Source organism: Protopterus annectens, chromosome 3.part0 (assembly GCF_019279795.1).
Source record: "Protopterus annectens isolate FY-2018-M chromosome 3.part0, PAN1.0, whole genome shotgun sequence".
NCBI lineage: Eukaryota > Metazoa > Chordata > Ceratodontiformes > Protopteridae > Protopterus > Protopterus annectens.
Window position 1 is genome coordinate 849,023,691 of NC_056731.1, and position 20,315 is coordinate 849,044,005.

At 46.1% G+C, this 20,315-nt stretch overlaps 1 protein-coding gene across 1 annotated transcript in view; it reads right to left on the reverse strand.

Annotated features, from left to right (window-relative positions):
* The window catches only part of ZCCHC2 (zinc finger CCHC-type containing 2), a 656,453-nt gene extending 636,946 nt beyond the window's left edge, over positions 1-19,507 (reverse strand). The window contains exon 1 of the mRNA XM_044065714.1: positions 19,334-19,507. Within this exon, the coding sequence (XP_043921649.1) occupies positions 19,334-19,507 (174 nt within the window). The remainder of the gene's footprint in view (positions 1-19,333) is intronic.
* Positions 19,508-20,315: the final 808 nt, after the last annotated feature.

Here is a 20,315-nt window from a genome sequence, read left to right on the forward strand (position 1 = left end):
CAGCTTGCAAGGTAAAGATCCGAGCTCTCAGCTCCTCCCCCTTACCCATAATACCCTGCTACCTCCCTCCAGTCCTCAGTTCAAGTTTTCCAATTTATCATCTAACACTCAAACATGCCCCAAAGAGAAACGCTAACCTGATGCATACCAGAAGGAAAACATTCCGTTATGAATATGACCACGAAACAGGCTAGGGGGAAGGAGGGGGGGGGGGGGGAATTGGTTGCTGACAAATGAAGTTATCTACTCAGATGGAACGTTATGGTGAGTACATAACTTCTTTATCTGAAGTAGTTAACTTCATTTGATCAGCAACCTGTGGGACAGAGTCCCCAGCTACCAAAAACCTGGGAGATCCTCAAGGAAGGATATTCTGGAGCACTGCTGAGCCAAAGGCTGTCCTACCTCTGGATATCAGATCCAACTTGTAATGAGAAGAGGCCCAAGTAGCCGCTGAACAGATGTCATCTAAGGGAACTCTTGACGAAAATGCTGCAGAGGTAGCCATAAAATGGGTAGAGTGAGCATGAACCCCTAAGGGTTCTGGCCTACCGGAAGCTGTATACGCGTACAAGATGCAGTGGGATATCCATCTAGCTAAGGTAACTTTCTTAACTGGCTTGTCTAAGGACGGCTTAGCAAAAGACACAAAGAGCTGCTCTGATTTGCGAGAAGCAGCTGTCCTGTGCAAGTAAAATCGCAGTTGTCTATGCACATCCAACAAGTGCAGTCTATATTCCCCCTTTGTTTTGAAAGTTGGGGAAGAAAACAGGCAAATTAATGATTTGATTGATACTGACCTCGGAGGCCACTTTAGGCAAGAATGAAGGATTAGTCCTGAGTGAGACACTGTCCTTATGGAAGACCTGGTACGGGGGGGTTTGTACAAAGGGCTTTAAGTTCAGATGCCCTTCTAGCTGAAGTAATTGCAATCAAGAAGGCAGTTTTCCAGGATAAGAATTTTAAGTCAATGGAAGCTGCAGGTTGAAAGGGTGGACCCGTTAGGGCATGAAGAACTAAAGTTAAGTTCCATGGGGGAACCGCATTCTTGATCGGAGGTCTTAATAGAAAGGTGCCTTTCAAAAAGGTCTTGCATATCTTAGCGGAAGCTAAGGGTCCAAGGTTGTGCCCGATGTGGAAATGAGAAATAGCAGCCATCTGAACCTTCACAGTAGAACTGGCCCATTGATGGAAAATGTGGGACAGAAATTCCAGAACTGCTGGAATGGGAGCCGAAAAGGGGTCCAAATCCCTTTATTTGGCCCAGATGGAAAAACGCTTCCATTTACTCTTACAGATCTTCCTGGTAGAGGGTTTATGTGCCGCTACCAGAATAGATTTTACAGAAGACGAGATACCGGGAGTCCTAGCCACTAGTGGAACTGGATCAACTAAGCCGTGAGCTTGAGGTCGTCCAGGTTTGGAGTTTGCAATCCGGAAGGATGAGAGATCAGATCCGGAATGGGATCTAAGACCCAAGAAGGAGCTATGATGCGAGACCGCAGATACGGGAACCAGATCTGACTAGGCCAGAATGGGGCTATGAGAATTATTTTGCTCCCCAACAGACGAGCTTTCTGCAGAAATGTCATCATTAGCGGAAGAGGAGGATAAGCATAAAGAAGACCAGGCGGTCAAGCATGAACCAGAGCGTCTCTGGGACTCTCCCCTGGTGGGGGAATTAAGAGCGAAAAATTTGCTGCATTTTGTGTTTGAAGGAGACGCAAAGAGATCGCAGCAAGGCTGACCCCATCTGAGGAAGATCCGTTTTGCTACTTAAGGGGTTTAGAGACCACTCGTAAGGTATGAGGATAGAACGACTCAGCTTGTCCACTAGAATGTTGGACCAACCCAGAATGTGCGTTGCTATCAGAAAGCGGTTGGTGGAAATCGCCCATTCCCAAACTCTCATAGCCTCTTGACAAAGAGGGTAAGACCTGGTTCCTCCCTGTTTGTTGATGTACCGGACCACCACCATGTTGTCTGTCTGAATTGCAATAGTCCCTGGAGGAAGAATGTCCTGAAGGGCTTGCAATGCTAAAAGCACTGCCCTCATCTTCAGAACATTGATATGCAGAACGGTCTCTACAGGGGTCCACGTGCCTTGGACGGTTCTGCCCATGCAATGCCCCCCCCACCCTAGGCGAGAAGTGTCTGTGGTCAGCGTGGTTTGGGGTAGAGACATCACGAACAGTCTCCCTTCCCAAAGCTCTCGGGAATGAAGCCACCAAAGAAGGGAGTTCCTGCAAACCCTGCTTAGGGGAATCGGTGAATCCAATGGGTGTAGGAGGAGGGACCATTGGACCTGACGGGTCCATTGAAGGACTCATGTGCAGCCGAGCAAGAGGTGAAAGGTTGATGGTTGCTGCCACGGATCCTAGGGCTCTCAGGACTAATTCTGCGGATGGGGCTGGGGACTGTAGAAGTGCTATTAACATGGAGTGACAAGGTGCGTAACCTGTCCGCTGTCAGGAAGGCCTTGGCCTGAAGCGTGTTTATCCTGGCCCCTATGAAATCCAGAACTTTAACAGGATGAAGAGAAGATTGAGATTTATGGTAATGCCTAGGTGATGGGCCAAGAGTAAGAAATAATCCCTGGCAGAACAGAGTAGATGCCTGGTGGGGGCGGTGAGGAGCCAGTCGTCTAGGTACGGAAAGACCTGAATTCCCTGAAGTCTCAGGTGGGCTGCCACAACTGCCATGACCTTGAATACCCTGGGGGCTGTGGTGAGGCCGAACGGAAGAACCCTGAACTGATGACCGGCCCCCAGCCAAAAGCGGAGAAACCTCCTGGATAGTCTGTCCATGAGAATGTGGTAGTACGCATCCTTGAGGTCTATGGAGCACATCCAGTCGTTCTCTTGCAGAAGGGGGAGAATAGACTGTAGAGTGACCATCAGGAATTTCTCTTTGGCAATAAACAGGTTCAAGGTTGACGGTTAGAGAATTGGCCTCAAGTCCCCCGGCTTTTTTAGCACCAAGAACTTGGAGTACTTGCCCAACCCGGACTGCTCTGGGAGGACGTGTTGGATGGCCCTTTTTTCTAGTAATTTCTTTATTTCTGAAGCCGCAGCCTCCCTCTGATTGGGTGGGACATCGGGAAAGTGCCTCCCTAACGGGGGAAGATTCAGGAACCGAGAGAGTAACCTCTGGATATTATTCAGAACACCCAGCAATCTGTAGTAATGGACTCCCAACTTGCTAGATGCTCTGAAAAACACCCCCCCCCCCGACTGTCTCCAGAGAGGGACAGTCGGGCAACCCCTCAGAGGTGTTGTGCGGGTCGGTCTGAGAAGGATTCTCTCGACCCAAAATTCTTCAGCACCCCCCTCTGCCTCTGGGTCAGCGTCCAACTTATCCTCCCCTGTCTCTGAAGGACGAAGGGTCCGGAGCGGGACGGGACTGCTGAGACTTCCGGAACCACATCTTCTGTCCACTCTGGTTCCTTGAGAAGGACCTTTGAGAAGCAGAGAAGCAGATTCCAATGGCAGACAGCGTCTTCCCGTCTTCCTCGCTCTGAACCAGTGTCGCAGACGGTTTTGCCAAATAGTGTAGAACCGTCAAAGGAAGCGTTCGCGAAGGATGCCTTGAAGGGTTCCACAAAGTCCCAAAGACTGAGCCAGGCTTGGCGCCGCAAGACGATCCCTGCTCCACTGACTTTAGCTGCCACCCCCCGTGGCATGAGAGAGAAGCAGCATAGAAGTGTTTGATATTGACTTTAGAGTGGCCATGCGAGCAGAGAAAGTTAGTTTGTCCTCAGCCGCCATGGACTCTGGGGGAGACCCAGCGTACTCTTATCAGATCCCAATGAAGCCTAATGACGTGTGCAAGATAATCCAGCGCCTTTATAGAAAAGGTGGCTGAAGCAAACATCCGCTTTCCAATGCAGTCCATCATCCGAGACGCCTTATCAGGAAGATGGACAGAGGAACATTCCTGTGCCTGTTCCTTCTTGGTGGCAGCGGCCACCAACATGGCATCTACCAGGGAACCTTTATTCCACGCCGGCTTGTCAGGAAGGGGACTAAGGATTTTATCCGGTCTCCTAGGGATTGGCTCCACAGTGTCTGGGTCCTTCCAAGCCCTGGCAGTAATCAAGTCGACAAGGGGCTCAGCCGGGAGTGGGTGGGGGGGACAACGCAAGAGGTAGACGGGCCTGCGTCAAACGCCTCCAGAAACAGACTCCTCCGAGGAAGGTTTCTAGGCTGACCAGCCCCTCTTATGCGCAGCATCTCCATCATGTCTCCAAAGGAGACGTCTTCAGGGGGGGGGGGTGACCTGGGGGAACCTTCCCCTTCCTCTAAGTCAGTGTCCTTCGTGAGGGACTCGGGGGGGGGGGGGGGGGTCTGGAGTCCAAGTGCCTCCTCTTACACTTTCGTTTGTGAGGGACCTCCTCAGCAGGACTGTCCGAGGAGGGCTAACCAACTGGGTCCTATTCCTCTAAGGCAACTAACTGGGGTGCAGACGCAGGCTGTCCCTGGGGCCGGACGATGGAAGACAGGCCCATATGAGAGTGTGTGAAGGGTGGATCCGTAGCACGGACCGGGGACTTCGAACTCCACTCTCCCCTTTCTCCGAGAGTAGTCCCCTTGGCTCAAACGTGAGGACGGTGCCGGTGCAGATGACACACCCCTGCGGATTCGAAGCTCGGCTCCGAGAGCTCTGATCCGAAAGATGACCAGATAAACGAGGGTAAGACCAGCGAAGTTGCAACTATCGGCGCAGACTCCCCGGCTCAGACTACTCAGATCAAACGGCTCCGAAACCCGATAGTGGATCGGAGAAGGAGCAATGGGTGCAAAGAAAGGGACTGAGCTCCCTCCCGGAGGGGGAGGGGCAGGAGCACTCCCATCTGCATCTGGGCCTGCAGGAATCAACGCATCATCCGGTCCATATTTGCGTCAGACAGACTCCTGGTAGACCTGGAAGTCATCGAGGCAGGCCGGGAAGGCCGCCTAGACAACCTTGAGGGTGACCAGGACTCCTCTGGCGAGAAGCGTGGAGAACGGAGCCGAGAGGAGGAAGACCTGGAATCCCTCACGGGGGGAAAAAATCAATTTAGCCGGCTGAGCCGAAGGGGCTAATTCGGCCCGCCACTTATGGCTCTTATGCCTTATCCTTCTCTCTCTGCCCCTTCTCTTTCTTAGAACAGTCCCGCTCTCCCTGGGAAACAGCGGGAGGATGAGTCCCAGCCAGGGGAAGGGGAGCTGAAGGCTGGGGCGCCACTGAGGGAGAGGAGGAAGAAGAATCCGGAGACAGGAGTCCCGCCAGGATTAGCTTGTTTCTCCTGTCCCTCAGAGCCCGGGGGTTAAAGGCTGCACAAATCTGGCAGCCCGATGTTACGTGGGCTACCCCCAGGAAGAGAACGCATGGAGTGTGGCCATCCGCTGGGGACAGCTTATGACCACACTCAGCACATTTCGAAAAAATGGCCTTGGGGCCCTCGGCCATCACACACAAGCACACACCCTAACACACAGTAAGGGGAAGGGAAAAGCACTAATTTACCACTAAAAGTAATTAAAAAATGTTTTAACTCAACTATGGATCTAATACACACACACCAAAATTGCTATGATTTTAACAAAAACTCCTAAATTCCTCTCACCTAAAATGCTAACAGCTCATCCCTTATGCTTCAGAAGCCACGGCAAACGAGGTCTGAGGACTGGAGGGAGGTAGCAGGGTATTATGGGTAAGGGGGAGGAGCTGAGAGCTCTGATATTTAGCTTGGAAAGCTGCCGGCTCGGATCCAGGTCGCATCAGATACCCACAGTTTGCTGATCAAATGAAGTTAACTACTACAGATGTACTGTTGCAGTCTTTACATTTGGGTAATTTGCTGGCAGGTTGCCCTCAGTCAGCCTGAATTCCAAAGTCTTGGGTCCTGCCATCAGTTGCTGTCTCCTCTTCCATGACGTCAAGTCGTCAAGGGTATAAAGCATGCAGCAGACACCATTTTCTTTAGTTTTTCTTGCCCACGGTATCAGGTGCCCCCAAAATAGCAGCAAAAAAAAAAAAAAAAAAAAAAAAATATATATATATATATATATATATATATATTTTACATGCGTCAGTATAAACTTTACTTTCATCTATAAGCAAATAGACCACATAGGTTGTAGAAGATAGAGAAGGAAAGATAACATCCAGAATGACAGGGGATGGTGGGAGGGTAATCTGGACTGCAACAGTGAATACACTCGAACATCTACATTTATGGTAAGTGTCCATAAAGTACAGTTTTGTACCTACCATAAATGTAGATGTTAGAGTGCTCATACAGCTGCAGTCATTACAGATGGGTTATCCTGCCGTCAGGCAGGTCCTCGGTCGGCCGAATTCCAAAGTCTAGGTCCGGCGTCGGTTGTCGTCACTTCTTCCCTGACATCAGTGCGGCAGGGGTATAAAAGAGGCAGCCAACGCCATTTTCTTCAGTTTTTCTTGCCCCAGATGTCAGGTGCCCCCAGAAGGAAGGCAAAACATAATGTTATGCAAATATGCAATATAGATAAATCAAAAAACAGTAGCTGCAAGCAAATACACCATAAAAGAATACCCCAAATAGGTTGTATGATAAAGGTGTTTGTCATAAGGCCTGTCCTAAGAGGGGACGGAGGTGGAGGTAACCTGGACTGCAGCTGTATGAGCACTAACATCTACATTTATGGTAGGTACAAAACTGTACTATGTTCATCATGCATACAGCTGTAGTCATTACAGATGGGTAGAATCCCAAAGCTAAGTAAGGGTGGTAGGCACTAAGTGGAACTAGGAGGAGCGAGGATGCCCTGCAGGACTGCTGTGGCAAGGCCCGCTCTAGATTTTGAGTATAGTGGAAGGTGGTAGTGCTTGGAGAAGGTGTGCACTGAACTCCAAGTAGCTGCTTCCAAAATGTCCTTGGCAGGGACCCCCCCTGAGGAAAGCTGCAGAGGTAGCTGTGGCCCTGGTGGAGTGGGATCTGATGTATGCAGACACAGATTTTCCATGAAATGAACAAAAGCGTATGCAGTGGGCTATCCATTTTGAAATTGTCTGTTTGGAAATAGCCTTTCCTTGAGCACCTGTAGCATAGGACACAGAGTTGCTCAGTTTTCCTGAATGGCTTTATTCTGTCCAAGTAATAACGAAGTTAACAGTGAATGTCGAAGGAATGTAGTAGTCTCTCCCCTTTGTTCTGTGGATTTGGATAAAAGATAGGTCAGTGGATAGTCTGATTCAAAGCTACACTGGATACTACCTTTGGCATGAAGGTAGGGTTGGTTCGTAAGGAAACTCTGTCCTGATAGAAAATGATGAATGGTTGCACAGCCATGAGGGTCTGCAGTTCCGAAACCCTGCGTGCTGAGGTGATAGCCAGAAGGAAGGCTGTTTTCCATGACAAGTATTGCAGCTCTGCTGAAGAAGCCGGCTCAAAGGGAGGCAGGGTCAGCTTTTCCAATATGAAGTTGAGGTCCCAAGCTGGAACTAGTGGTTTCCTTGGGGGTTTTATATTTTTTTCCCCTCTGAGGAACTGCCTTAATAGAGGATGTGAGAATAGAGGAGGGTCTGTGTTGTATTGTGCAGAAATGGCTGAAGCATGGATCTTGATGGAGAAGGAAAGGCCACTGTTTAACATCTCAGCTAGGTACTGTAAAATTTGAGGTATATTTATAGGCCAAGGATTCTGGCCCTTTTCTTGATTCCAGGAACAAAATAGTTTCCATTTGGCGGAGTAGGCTTTTCTAGTAGAAGGTTGTCTGGCCTCCAAGATGACATCCTGCACCTCATTGGAGCGGAGAGTCTGTTGGGAAATTAAGGTATTTTCCATGCAGCTAGATTTAGGGTTTTGAGCTGGCTGTGAAGGGTTTTGTAGTTGTGCTGGGACAACAGAAGAGGGACTAGAGGTAGGATCCATGGTGGGGAGTATCGGGCTCTTTAGGAGCAGATACCAGTGTTGTCGTGGCCAATCTGGAGCAATGAGAATCATTTGTGGCCTCTCTGCTCTGGCTTTTAATAGAACTTTGTCAGTAGAGGAAGAGGCGGGAAAGCATAGACTGTCAATGTTGCCCAATTGAAAGAGAGAGTGCGCCCACTTTCCAGGCCTGTGGATGATAGGTCCTTCAACAAAATTTTTTCAACTGGTAATTTCTGTGGGTAGCAAATAGATCTATGTCTGGCTGTCCCCATGCCCGAGTTATCTTTGAGAAAACTTGAGGATGCAACTTCCATTCGTGTGGATCTGTCATATTTCTGCTTAGGTTGTCTGCCAATATGTTTTCCTTCCCTGGCAGGAATTGTGCCTGTAGTTGAATTTGCAATTCCAGTGCTGTGTTCCAAAGGGTCATGGCTTGCCTGCACAGAGGGTATGAATGAGTTCCCCCTTGTTTATGTACCACATGACTATGGTGTTGTCTGTCCTTATCAATAGCTGGTCTGGATGCAGTAGGTCTTTGAAGGTCATAGAAGCATTTTGCACGACTAGCATCTCCTTTTGGTTGATGTGTAGGTGCTTCTCTTTTTGGGACCATTTTCCCTGAATGCACTGATCTGCCATGTGTGCTCCCCAGGCGTAGTCTGAGGCGTCCGTTGTGATGATTTCAGTTGCTTGAGTTACACAGAAAGGGAGACCTGTGTTTCTTTGGCATGCTTGAGCCCACCACACAAATTCCTTTTGAAGGCATGGAATGAGTGGTATAATTGTTTCCAAGCTGTGGCTGTGTTGAGACCATAAGTTTTTTAGGTACCATTGTAGTTTCCTCATATGCAGCTTTGCACATGGGATTAGTAGGATGCAAGATGCCATGAATCCCAGAGCCTGCAGGACTTTCCTTGCAGTTAGTCTGGTGAAAGTTGCCATTTTGCTGAAGTATTGAGACAGTTGCCCTTGTTTGTCTGGCGTGAGGTAGGCCATCTTGGTGGTTGTATTTAAGCTGGCACCCAGGAAAATTATCTGTTGAGAAGGTATTAGTTTTGATTTCTTTTTGTTCACTGTGTATCCCAGGAAGTTTAACAGTTTTATTACAAACGCCAGATGCTGCAATAGAATGTCCTTGCTGTCTGCTTGGATCAGGCAGTCATCCAGATATGGGTAGATTTGTATTCCTTGTAGTCTGCAGAAGGCAATTACTGATGCCAGGCATTTCGTAAACACTCTGGGCGCAGTAGATAAGCCAAAGGGCAATGCAGAGAATTGGTAATGGGTTGAACCTGCAAGAAATCTGAGGTATCTTCTACAATCTTGTCTGATAGGGACATGCAGGTATGCCTCCTTGAGGTCCAATGTTACCAGCCAAGACTCCTTGCCCAGCATGGGAAGAAGCTGCTGTAATGTGAGCATCTTGAATTCTGGCACCTGTAGATATGTGCTTAGGATGGATAGGTCTCCAATCTGTCTTTCCTTGGTACCAGGAATAGTCTGGAATAAAAACCTTGACCTTGTTCTTTTGCAGGTACCTCTTGAATCGCTTTCATATCCATGAGAGCGGAAATTTGTCTTTGTGCCTCTGCCCTTTGATTTTGTGGCAGGTTTGGCATGCCTCTCATTTTTGGAAGGGTATGAAAGTGGAACCTGCAGCCTCTGCCTATAATGTCCAGAATCCATTTATCTTTTGTAACAATATGCCAGTTTTTTGAAAATAATGCCAGTTTTACGCCCAAAGGTGCTGCCATCAAAGCTTCGCTTGGCAGGCATAGGGGGAAGTCATTGTCTGTTTTCTAAATGACTGTGATCTATCTTCTCCACCTCTTGGGGTTGGTGCTTGCCACTGTCTTGCTCTGTAAGATTCCTTGAGGTTGTCCTCTACCCCTTGGGCATCTGTATATGCCCCTTTGAGGTCTGTCCGTGGCTGGAAAGGACCAATTTTTTGAAGGCCAGTTTCTGCTGAAGCGTGGAGGTTGTACCTGTAGGAAATCTTTCACTGTTTGCATAGATTTTGCTTTTTCCTCCATTTTCTTTAGTACCTCCTCAGCTTTAACACCAAACAATACATCTTTTTGAAGTAGTGCATCTAATAACTTGGCTTTGGCATGATCTGGTAAGGTTTGCTCTTTGAGCCAAGCATGTCTACGTATAACAAATCCCGTGACAGCAGCTCTACATGAGGCCTCTAAAGCATCAAAACCACACTGCAAGGTATGCTTACCCACTTGCTCTGCACCATGCAACAAATCCTGCAACTCTTAAATCTGGTTGTTCCGTTGGTGTCATTTTGCTTTTTAACAGGGATAACAAAAACTGCTGGTACTTTAACATATGGAATTGACAGTTTAATGCCCTCATGGTTAAAGTGTCAGATGTATACACCCCCCCCCCCCACCTTTCTAATGCTCTGGAATCTCTCTGAAGGTAAAGGGTTTTTAGCAGTAGAGGCCTTTATTCCCTTGGGACCCTGTGAAATAGTTTCTGGGTCAGCAGTATGGCTTTTATAAAGGAACTGGTGAGAATCAGGGACCCGGTAATACCTGTCTGGTTTAACGGGGGCTGGAGGTAAAGAATCTGGATTAAGGCTGGCTTCTGCGTACACATCCTCCAAAATATCTAAAACAGGAGGGATAGCCAGGGGCCTATGCTGGAGGAGCAGTAGAAATTCCCTGAGCCTTTTCTTGGAATCTGAGTAATCTTGGCCTTCCCAGTGAAAGTGTTCCCTCAATGTATGCAGGGTTTCCCCAAAAGAGTAGTCCTTAGGGGGGGGGGGGGGACCGAGGGAATAGACTCCTCAGCATCAGAGGATTCGAAAGCGGAATAGGCATAATCCTGGTCCTCAATGTTCTGAGGTAATAGAAGCCTGGTCTGAGGAAGGGTAGTCTTTCTCCAATCTGGGTCTTTTGTCAGAGGGGGGGGGGGGGGTTGGGAACCCCTGAAGAGAGTTATCAAATCCTCAGCCATTTTAAGCATCTGCTTTTTAGACATGGGGCCTTGAGAGGAGGTCTGAGAACCCTGTTTTTTAGTTTTCATGGCTGCTTTACATTTAGTGAAGGATTTAATAGAGAAGGTGGAAGGCCAGAAGACGCCTTCAGAAATGGCAGGCCTGACTAAATTTTGAGTTTCCCCGCCAAAAGTGGTGTCGGTACCTGCAGTAGGAATGGAGGCCGAGGAGCCTGCGACCTCGGGTACTGAAGTCACCGGTAAAATAGTTTAAAATCGGTATTCCGACGACATGATAGAATTAAATTTTTTGCCAAAATAATGAAGGGTGAACTCCGCCCGATGCTTAATAGTGCGCTTGTTGAACCTAGCACTAAAACGGCAGGCCGAGAAATCGTGGTCTGGGCCTAAGCAAGGTATACAGAAAGAGTGGAAATCCTTATGCGGTATTTGCTTCCCACAAGAAATGCAATTATTAACTTTGTCTGACATCGGTCTGAGGCAAGAAAAGTTTCCCCAACAGGGTATTTAGCTTTCAAGAAGACTTCGGCTGAAATACTTTCGTAAATCTCAGGAGCTGGCCGACCGGCACTTGCGAACTGCTTCTGCTTCGGGCACCGCGCGGCAAGAAAGACTGAAAAAAAATGGCGTCGGCTGCCTCTTTTATACCCCTGCCGCACTGACATCAGGGAAGAAGCGACGACAACAGACGCCGGACCTAGACTTTGGAATTCGGCCGACCGAGGACCCGCCTGACGGCAGGATAACCCATCTGTAATGACTGCAGCTGTATGCACGATGAACATCTGTACTATGTTCTTCGGGTTTCACTGTTGCAGTCATTACATTTGGGTAAAATCCCAAAGCTATGGCTGGGGGACTGGAGCTAAATAGCATTAGGAGCGGCTATAAGGACCTGCAGAACGGCAGCGGCAAAGCCTGCTCTGGATTTAGAGTAGAGAGGCAAATGATTATGCTTTGTAAAGGTGTGAACAGAACTCCAAGTAGCAGCCTCTAGAATGTCTTTGGTTGGTACTCCCCTAAGAAAGGCTGCTTAAGTAGCTGCAGCTCTGGTGGAATGAGACCCAATGCCCTTGGGCACAGGTTTACCATGGTGTAAGTAGCAGAAATGGATGCAGTGGCTTATCCACTTTGTAATAGCCTTGCCCTCAGATCCTGCAGCATGTCACTAGTAATTGCACAGTTTTTCTTAGAGCTTTAGTCCTGTTTAATTAGAATCTTAGTTGTCTGTGTACGTCCAAGGAATGCAGAATTCTCTCCCCCTTGTTCTGCGGATTTGGATAAAAGGTTAGCAGATGAATTGTTTGGTTAAGAGCCACACTGGAAACCACCTTAGGCATAAAAGTTGGATTTGTCCTCAGAGATACCCTGTCTGGGTAAAATATGATAAAAGGCTCTATAGCCTTGAGGGCCTGTAGCTCTGAAACATTTCTTGCTTAAGCAATTGCTAGTAGCAGAGCTGTTTTCCATAAGGACTTTATATCAGTGGTAGCAGCTGGTTCAAATGGAGGCAGGGTGAGCTTTTCCAACACATAATTGAGGTCTCATGCAGGCAAAGGAGATCTAGGAGGCCTTAAATTTTTGGCTCCTCCAAGATGCTGCTTTAGTAAAGGATGAGAAGATTGGCGGCTCTGTATTGTAATGAGCCGAAATGGCAGAGGCATGGATTTTAATTGATGAGAAAGATAGGCCTTTGTCAAGCATCTCAGTTAAGTATTGCAATATCTGAGGAATATTTGGTTCTGCTGTATCAGTTCCTTGTGCTCGATTCCAAGCACAGAATCTCTTCCATTTGTCAGCATAAGATTTTCTAGTACTAGGCCTTCTGGCTTACAAAATTACATCAATCACAGCTTTACTGAGAGGTAGTGTTTGTATAACTACATGATCAGATATGCTGCCAGGTTCAGAATCTGTAGTTGATTGTGCAGGATCAGATTGTTTTGCTGGGACAGTAGTTGTGGTCTTTTAGGCAAGGTCCAAGCTGGGTATTGAGACAAGTTCCTTAGGACTGGGTACCAGTATTGGCGGGGCCAGTCAGGGGCAATTAGTATCATCTTTGGTTTCTCTTGTCTGACTTGTAGGAGGACCTTGGGGAGAAGAGGCAGAGGAGGAAAGGCGTAAACGGGTAGGTTTTTCCAACTAAAGGATAGGGTGTCCACTTTCCATGCTTGTCTGTGATAAGTCCTTGTGCAGAATCTTTTCAATTGGAAATTCTGAGAAGAGGCAAAAAGATCCATGTCTGGACTCTCCCATTTCTCTGTTATGCTGAAGACTTGTGGATTTAGTTTCCACTCGTGAGGGTCCATAAGGTTTCTGCTTAGTCTGCCAGTGTGTTTTGTTTTCCAGGCAGGAATTGAGCTTGAAGATGTATTTGGTAGGTCAAAGCTGTGTTCCACAGTGCCATGGCTAATCTGCAGAGGGGGTATGAGTGTGTGCCCCCTTGCTTGTTTATATACCACATGACTGTGGTGTTGTCCGTCTTTAGTATTAGTTGTCCTGGATGAAGTAAGTCCTTGAAGGCTGTCAGGGCATTCCGAACAGCTAACATCTCTTTATGGTTGATATGCAGATGCTTTTGGTGACTATATTCCCTGAATGCATCTTCCTGCCATGTGGGCCCCCCAGGCATAATCTGATGCGTCTGTTGTCATGGTTTGGCTGGCAGGGGGTACAGTGAAAGGCCATCCCATGTTTTGGTGACATGCCTTTGCCCACCATAGAAACTCCTGTTGCAGGCAGGGAATGAGAGGAATCATTGTTCCCACACTGAGAATGTTGACTCCATAAACATTTTAGGTACCACTGAAGTTTCCTCATATGCAGTCTTGCATATGGAATCAGTAGTATGCAGGATGCCATGAAGCCCAGAGCTTGCAGAATTTGTTTTGCAGAAGACTGGGTTTTTACTTACTTCAAACTGATGGCAATAGTCAGTTGCCTTTGCTTGTCTGGCGTGAGGTAAGCCATCTGGGCAGTTGTACTCAAGCTTGCAACCAGGAATGTTATTTTTTGAGAGGGTACCCAGTTGTGATTTCTTTTCGTTTATTGTGTACTATAGGCATGTTAGAAGCCTTTTCACAAACGCCAGGTGTCGAAGAAGAGTGTCCTTGTTCTCTACTTGAGACAGTCGTCAAAGTAAGGATGTATTTGTATAATACATTGTCTGCAAGATGCAATTACTGATGCCAGGCACTTTGCAAAGACCCTGGGCACAGTGGATAAGCCAGAGGGCAATGCAGAGAATTGGTAATGCATTAAGCCAGCCTTGAATCTGAGTCATCTTCTGCACGATTGTCTTATTGGGACATGCAGGTATGTCTCTTTTAGTCTAAAGTCACCAGCCAAGCATTCTTGCTCAGCATGGGCAGAAGCTGCTGCAAAGTCAGCATTTTGAATGCTGGAATGTCCAGGTATGTGTTCAAAATCGATAAATCCAGTATTGGCCGCCAGGCCTTGTCCTTTCTGGGTACCAAGAAAGTACAGTTTTGTACCTACCATAAATGTAGATGTTAGAGTGCTAATACAGCTGCAGTAATCACAGATGGGTTCTCTGCCATCAGGCGGGTCCTCAGTCAGCCGAATTCCAAAGTCCTGGTCCGGCGCCAGTTGTCGTCGCTCTCTTCCCGGACGTCAGTGCGACAGGGACACAGCCGACGCCATATTCTTCAGTCTTTTCTTGCCCCAGATGTCAGGTGCCCCCAGAAGGAAGGCAATACATAAATTATATATATATATATATATATATATATATATATATATATATATATATGTATATATATATATATATATATATATATATATATATATATATATATATATCTTCAAGCAATGCAATGTAATCAAAAAACAGTAGTTGCAAGCAAATACATCATAGAAGGATAACCCCAAATTAGGTTGCAAGAGGAGGTGTTAGCCACTAGTCCTTTACCAAGAGGGGAAGGAGGGGGGGAAACCTGTACTGCAGCTGTATTAGCACTCGAACATCTACATTTATGGTAGGTACAAAACTGTACTATGTTCATCGTGCATACAGCTGCAGTAATCACAGATGGGTAGAATCCCAAAGCTACCCTAGGCCAATTAGTAGTCTTTTTACAAATGCCAGATGCTTTAGAAGAGTGTCTGTTCTCTGCTTGAATTAGGCAATCGTCCAAGTAGGGATACATTTGAATTCCTTTTTGTCTGCAAAACGCGATTACTGGTGCCAGGCATTTTGTAAAGACCCTGGGCGCAGTAGATAAGCCAAAGGGCAGAGCAGAGAATTGGTAATGCATTGGGGCCAGCTATGAATCTGACGTATCTTCTGCAAGATTGTCCGATTGGGACATGCAGGTATGCCTCTTTTAGGTCCAAAGTTACGAGCCAAGCCCTCTCACCCAGCATGGGCAGTAGCTGCTGTCGAGTCAACATCTTGAATTTTGGAACTTCCAGAAACGTATTTAGTATAGACAGGTCCAGAACTGGTCTCCAGGTTTTGTCCTTCCTGGGTACTAGGAAAAGTCTGGAGTAAAATCCTTGCCCCTGCTCTTGTTGTGGTACTTGCTGAATGGCCCTCATGTCCATGAGGGCTGTAATTTGTTTTTGTGCCTCTGCCCATTGATTGTGTGGCAGGTCTGGCATGCCCTTTGACCTTGGTAGAGTGTGAAAATGGAACCTGTAACCTTGGGACACTATGTTCAGGACCCATTTGTCTTGGGTAACAATTTGCCAATTTGATGAAAAAAGTGCTAGTTTTCCCCCTAAGGGGGCTGTCAAAAGAAAACTACTTGGAACTGGTAGAGGAAAATCATTGGGACCGTTTCCTGTAAGGTTGTGATTTGTCTTCTCTGCTTTTGGAGGTAGGAGCACCCCATTGTTTAGGCCTGTATGAGCCTTGGGGCTGAGATCTGCCTCTGGGATGCCTGTATCTGCCTCTTTGTGGCCTGACACTGGTAAGGACCAAATTTTTAGAAGGTCAGTTCCTGCTAAACCTGGGTGGCTGTACCCATAAGAAATCCTTGACTGTCTGCATGGATTTTGCTTTATCCTACATTTTTTTCAACACCTCTTCTGCTTTAGTACCAAAGTATCATGCTGTAATGGTGCATTTAATAATTTTGCTTTAACATGATCAGGCAAATTCTGTTCCTTTAACCAAGCATGCCTTCTAATAACAGAACCTGTAACAGCGGCCCTGCAAGAGGCCTCCAGTGAATCATAACCACATTGCACAGTATGCTTTCCCACATGTTCAGTTGCATGCAATAAATCCTGCAATTCCTTGTTCTCTGGACATTCAGTATTTGTCAACATTTTCTGTTTAAGTAGTGACATTAAATATTGCTGATATTTAAGCATATGAAATTTACAATTTAACACCCTTACAGCCAGGGTGGCAGAAGTGTAAACTTTTTTCCCTCGTTGGTCTAGAGCCCTAGAATCCCTATCAGAGGGGATAGGGTTTTTTGCAGAGGAAGCTTTAACCCCTTTGGGACCCTGAGATATAATTTCTGGGTCAGCAGTGGGATTTTAATATAAGAATTTATGAGAATCCAGGAGCCTGTAGTATCTGTCTGGCGCAGCAGGTGCAGGGGGTAAAGAGTCGGGGGACAGAGCGGACTTTGAAAATACATCACCTACAATATCTAGAACAGGTGGAATAGCAAGGGGTCTGTGCTGAGGAAGAAGCAGAAAGTCTCTGAGCCTTTTCTTAGATTCAGAATAATCTTGGCTCTCCCAGTGGAAATGCTCCCTCATAGTATGCAGTGCTTCCCCAAAAGAATAGTCCTCAGCAGGAGAGGCTGAAGGAATTGATTCTTCAGCATCAGAATCCTCATAGGGAAGCATGGAGTAATCCTGTTCAGAAGAGGAATCAGAGGAAATGGATACCTGATCAGAAGAATCATACTCTGTCTCTTTCCTAGGCCTCTTATCACGAGGGGGATGGGAGCCCCTGATCAAAGTAATAAGGTCTTCGGCCATTTTGAGCATCTGTTTTTTAGGCATGGAAGTCTGAGTAGGAGAATGCCGCACTTATTTCTTTGTCTTTAGAGCTGCTTTAGTCTTTGAAGCTGAAGACAGCTTAACATACAGTTGTGTAGGCCTGAAGACACCCTCAGAAGCTGATGCCTACTCAGCGGCTCTGGACCCATCTGAGGGAGTGATTTCTGAGTGTCCAATACCTTGAGTTTCCAGAGGCCCAGTCGGCTCCATGTGGGAGTCTGTAGCGGCTGTGGCTCTGAGGTAGCGGGCGCCAGGGGCTGCGAAAGCGCCTCATTGAGAACCGGCGACTGGCCTAGTAGAGGCTTCGTCGGTTTTGGACCTCGGATGCCTATCCTTATCCTTGCGTTTTTTGTAAACTCCAGTTGTCAGCTGTTCCGACGGCATTATATAATTAAATGTTCGGCCAAAGTAATGAAATGCAAAATCGAACCGACGCTTGATAGTGCGTTGGTTAAATCTAGCACAAAACCGACAGCTAGCAACATTGTGATCAGGGCCTAGGCAAGGAATACAGTAAGAGTGAAAATCCTTATCAGGTATTTGCTTCCCACAAGAAATACAATTGTTAACTTTTTCTGACATCGGTCTGGAACAAGAAAAACGTTTCCCCAACGGGGTACTTAGCTTTAATGAAGACTTCGGTTCTGAAATTCGGATTTGAAAATCTCAGGAGTCTGCCGACCCAGCACTTGCAAACTGCTTTTGCTTCAGGCACCGCGCGGTAAGAAAGATTGAAGAAAATGGCATCGGCTACATCTTTTATACCCCTGGCACAGTGACATCAAGGAAGAGGCGACAGCAACAGACGATGGACCTAGACTTTGGAATTCTGGCCGACTGAGGGTAGCCTGCCAGCAGGATAAACCAAAAGTAAGGACTGCAACAGTGAAACATGAACATCCAATGCCTCCTATCTTTAGAGGTGACAAATTTTTTTTTTTTTTCTAGACAGGCTTCACCACATCAGGATCCTTCCTGTGCCACTAGATCTAGGAAGAAAATGGGCAGCACCACCATAACTCTCAACTGTACAGATTTTCACCTCATATTTTTGGCCAGTTCCTCAAAATGCATGGTTTTCTGGATTTTTGTGGCAAAACATTGAGGACTGAATTCATAAATTACAGGCATCTAAGTTTCAGACTTAATATCCTTCAGAAAATGTATGGTAACAAGACGTTATTCTAGCAATTTTCTAAGTTTATAAGAGCACAATTTAAACTTTGTCAGTATTTTTAGGGCTTTGTCCCTCCATTATATCCAAGACTGTCCAGACTTTTTCTGCTAAGAAGTTGACAGCTATGAGCACCACCCAATAGGCACACTAACCAGTTCCAAAAGCCGCAAACACAAGATAGCTTCCCACTTTGATCTTCTTATGCTCATTAATAAGCAGAGGAGATGAAAGGAAGAAGCTTCCAAAGAATTTATTTAAAGGGAAAGCAACTCAACAGCAACACATGTTGGATTGGTGGGCACTCAATATTCTGGATCTACTGAATTTAGTGGGAGGGTAAAGGTATTACATAACTTAAAGGGAATAACTTCACAAACAATACTATTGTGCTTATTGACAAGCAACAAAGAAAGGAAGGAAGGAAAATGCAAGTTTGACTCTAAATGGATAAGAACTTGACACTTATGAGGAATGCAAGGAAGAGAGTGGAGTGTGTGTCTGCAAAAGTTTGACTAAACTCAGGCATCTAATTCATTAAATTCTTCCACCAAACCACAACTGATGCAGGTCTATGGTCACATTAAACCAAGTTATCGGAAGCACTCACAAAAACCAGTAATCCAAAAACGAGTGCAGATAGCTTGGGGAGATAAAACAAACTTGCCAAACCTTGAAAGTTAATAATTTACTCCAAACGACAGTTGCCAAAGAAACACATTGTTTTTGGATTCTATGGTCACATTAGCAACTCGCTGAAGTTGAAGACCACCTCAAACTGGCTGCTTCTGCTCTCAAGGGTAGCCACGATGAAGCTATACCACTTTGTCAATGCTTCACATTAAGCATTTTTCCAAGCCATAAAGTAGAGCTACTAATGCAGGTCTAGGAGAGAGCTCTGAGGAAAACAGAATCATTTATGCTGCTATATCATCTTGAGTCCTAATCATGGGAACTCTCCAATACAAAAGTTAGGAATGTGACCCAAACGGTGCTAGTAGTACAAAACAGCTAGGCAGTTCAAGATCTGGGTGCAATTGCCTAATTTAACATACATCACTGCCTGTGGAAATCACAGGAGTGTGCCTTCAGGCACTGGAACGAAAAATTCACAACTCTTAAATTAGGAGTACAAGAGGAGGAGGAGGATTATCACAACAGTTACAAAATCCAGACAGCCTGCTAAGTCAGATTAGGGTTATTCACAGTACAGCAGGGATAGTTTTCTAAAATGTTCAGACATTGTCTATTACTACCAAAAACTGCAAGAAACAATCCTATGCAAAAAACGTTTGCTAAATACTTACTATACCAACTGGTTTTCCATGTGATAAACCGTTTATATACAGCTCCCTCATGACAGCATTTTTCCGATCTGTTACACCATTATGTTCTGCATATACTGTGTTCACTTCATCCACTAAGTGACACTTACAGCCAACAGTCCTGTTCAAAATAAAATACAAATGGTAAGAGTACATTTTTTCATTCAAGACGACATAAACATGCCTTACACCAGCAAAGCTACTCCCAAGAAAAAAAAAATTGTGGTATACAGCTACCTATTAAGGAAAAGGCTATGGCAACCAATGCCAACTACATAGCTTCTAAACCTTTTGAACATTTCCTTCAAATATGAGAAAAGTACAGTTGTGTACACTTACCATAAATGTAGATGTTCGAGTGCATTCACTGTTGCAGTCATTACATTTGGGTAGATTCCCAAAGCTAAGGTTGGGAGGAGGAATTTAAATAGAATTAGGACCAGCTATAAGGCCCTGCAAGACTGCAATGACAAAACCAACTCTGGATTTAGAAAAAATTAGCAAATGATAATGCTTGGTGAAAGTATGTACAGAACTCCAGGTAGCAGCTTCTAGGATGTCCATTGTAGGGATGCCCCTGAGAAAGGCTGTAGAGGTAGATGCAGCCCTGGTTGAATGGAGTCTGATGTCCTGTGGGATAGTTTTCCATGGTGCTTATAGCAGAAATGAATGCAGTGGCCTATCCATTTTGAAATGCTTTGCTTTGAAATAGCTTTCCCCTCTGTCCCTGCAGAAAATGCCGCCAGCAGTTGTTCAGATTTCCTTTGAAGTTTAGTCCTGTCCAAGTAGAATCTAAGTTGTCTGTGCACATCAAAGGAGTGCAGTATACGTTCCCCTTTGTTTTGTGGGTTAGGAAAATAAGTTAGGCAAATGAATGGACTGATTAAGAGGCACACTGGATACCACCTTGGGCATGAAGGAGGGATTGGTTCTGAGGGACACCCTGTCCGCATGAAAGATGATG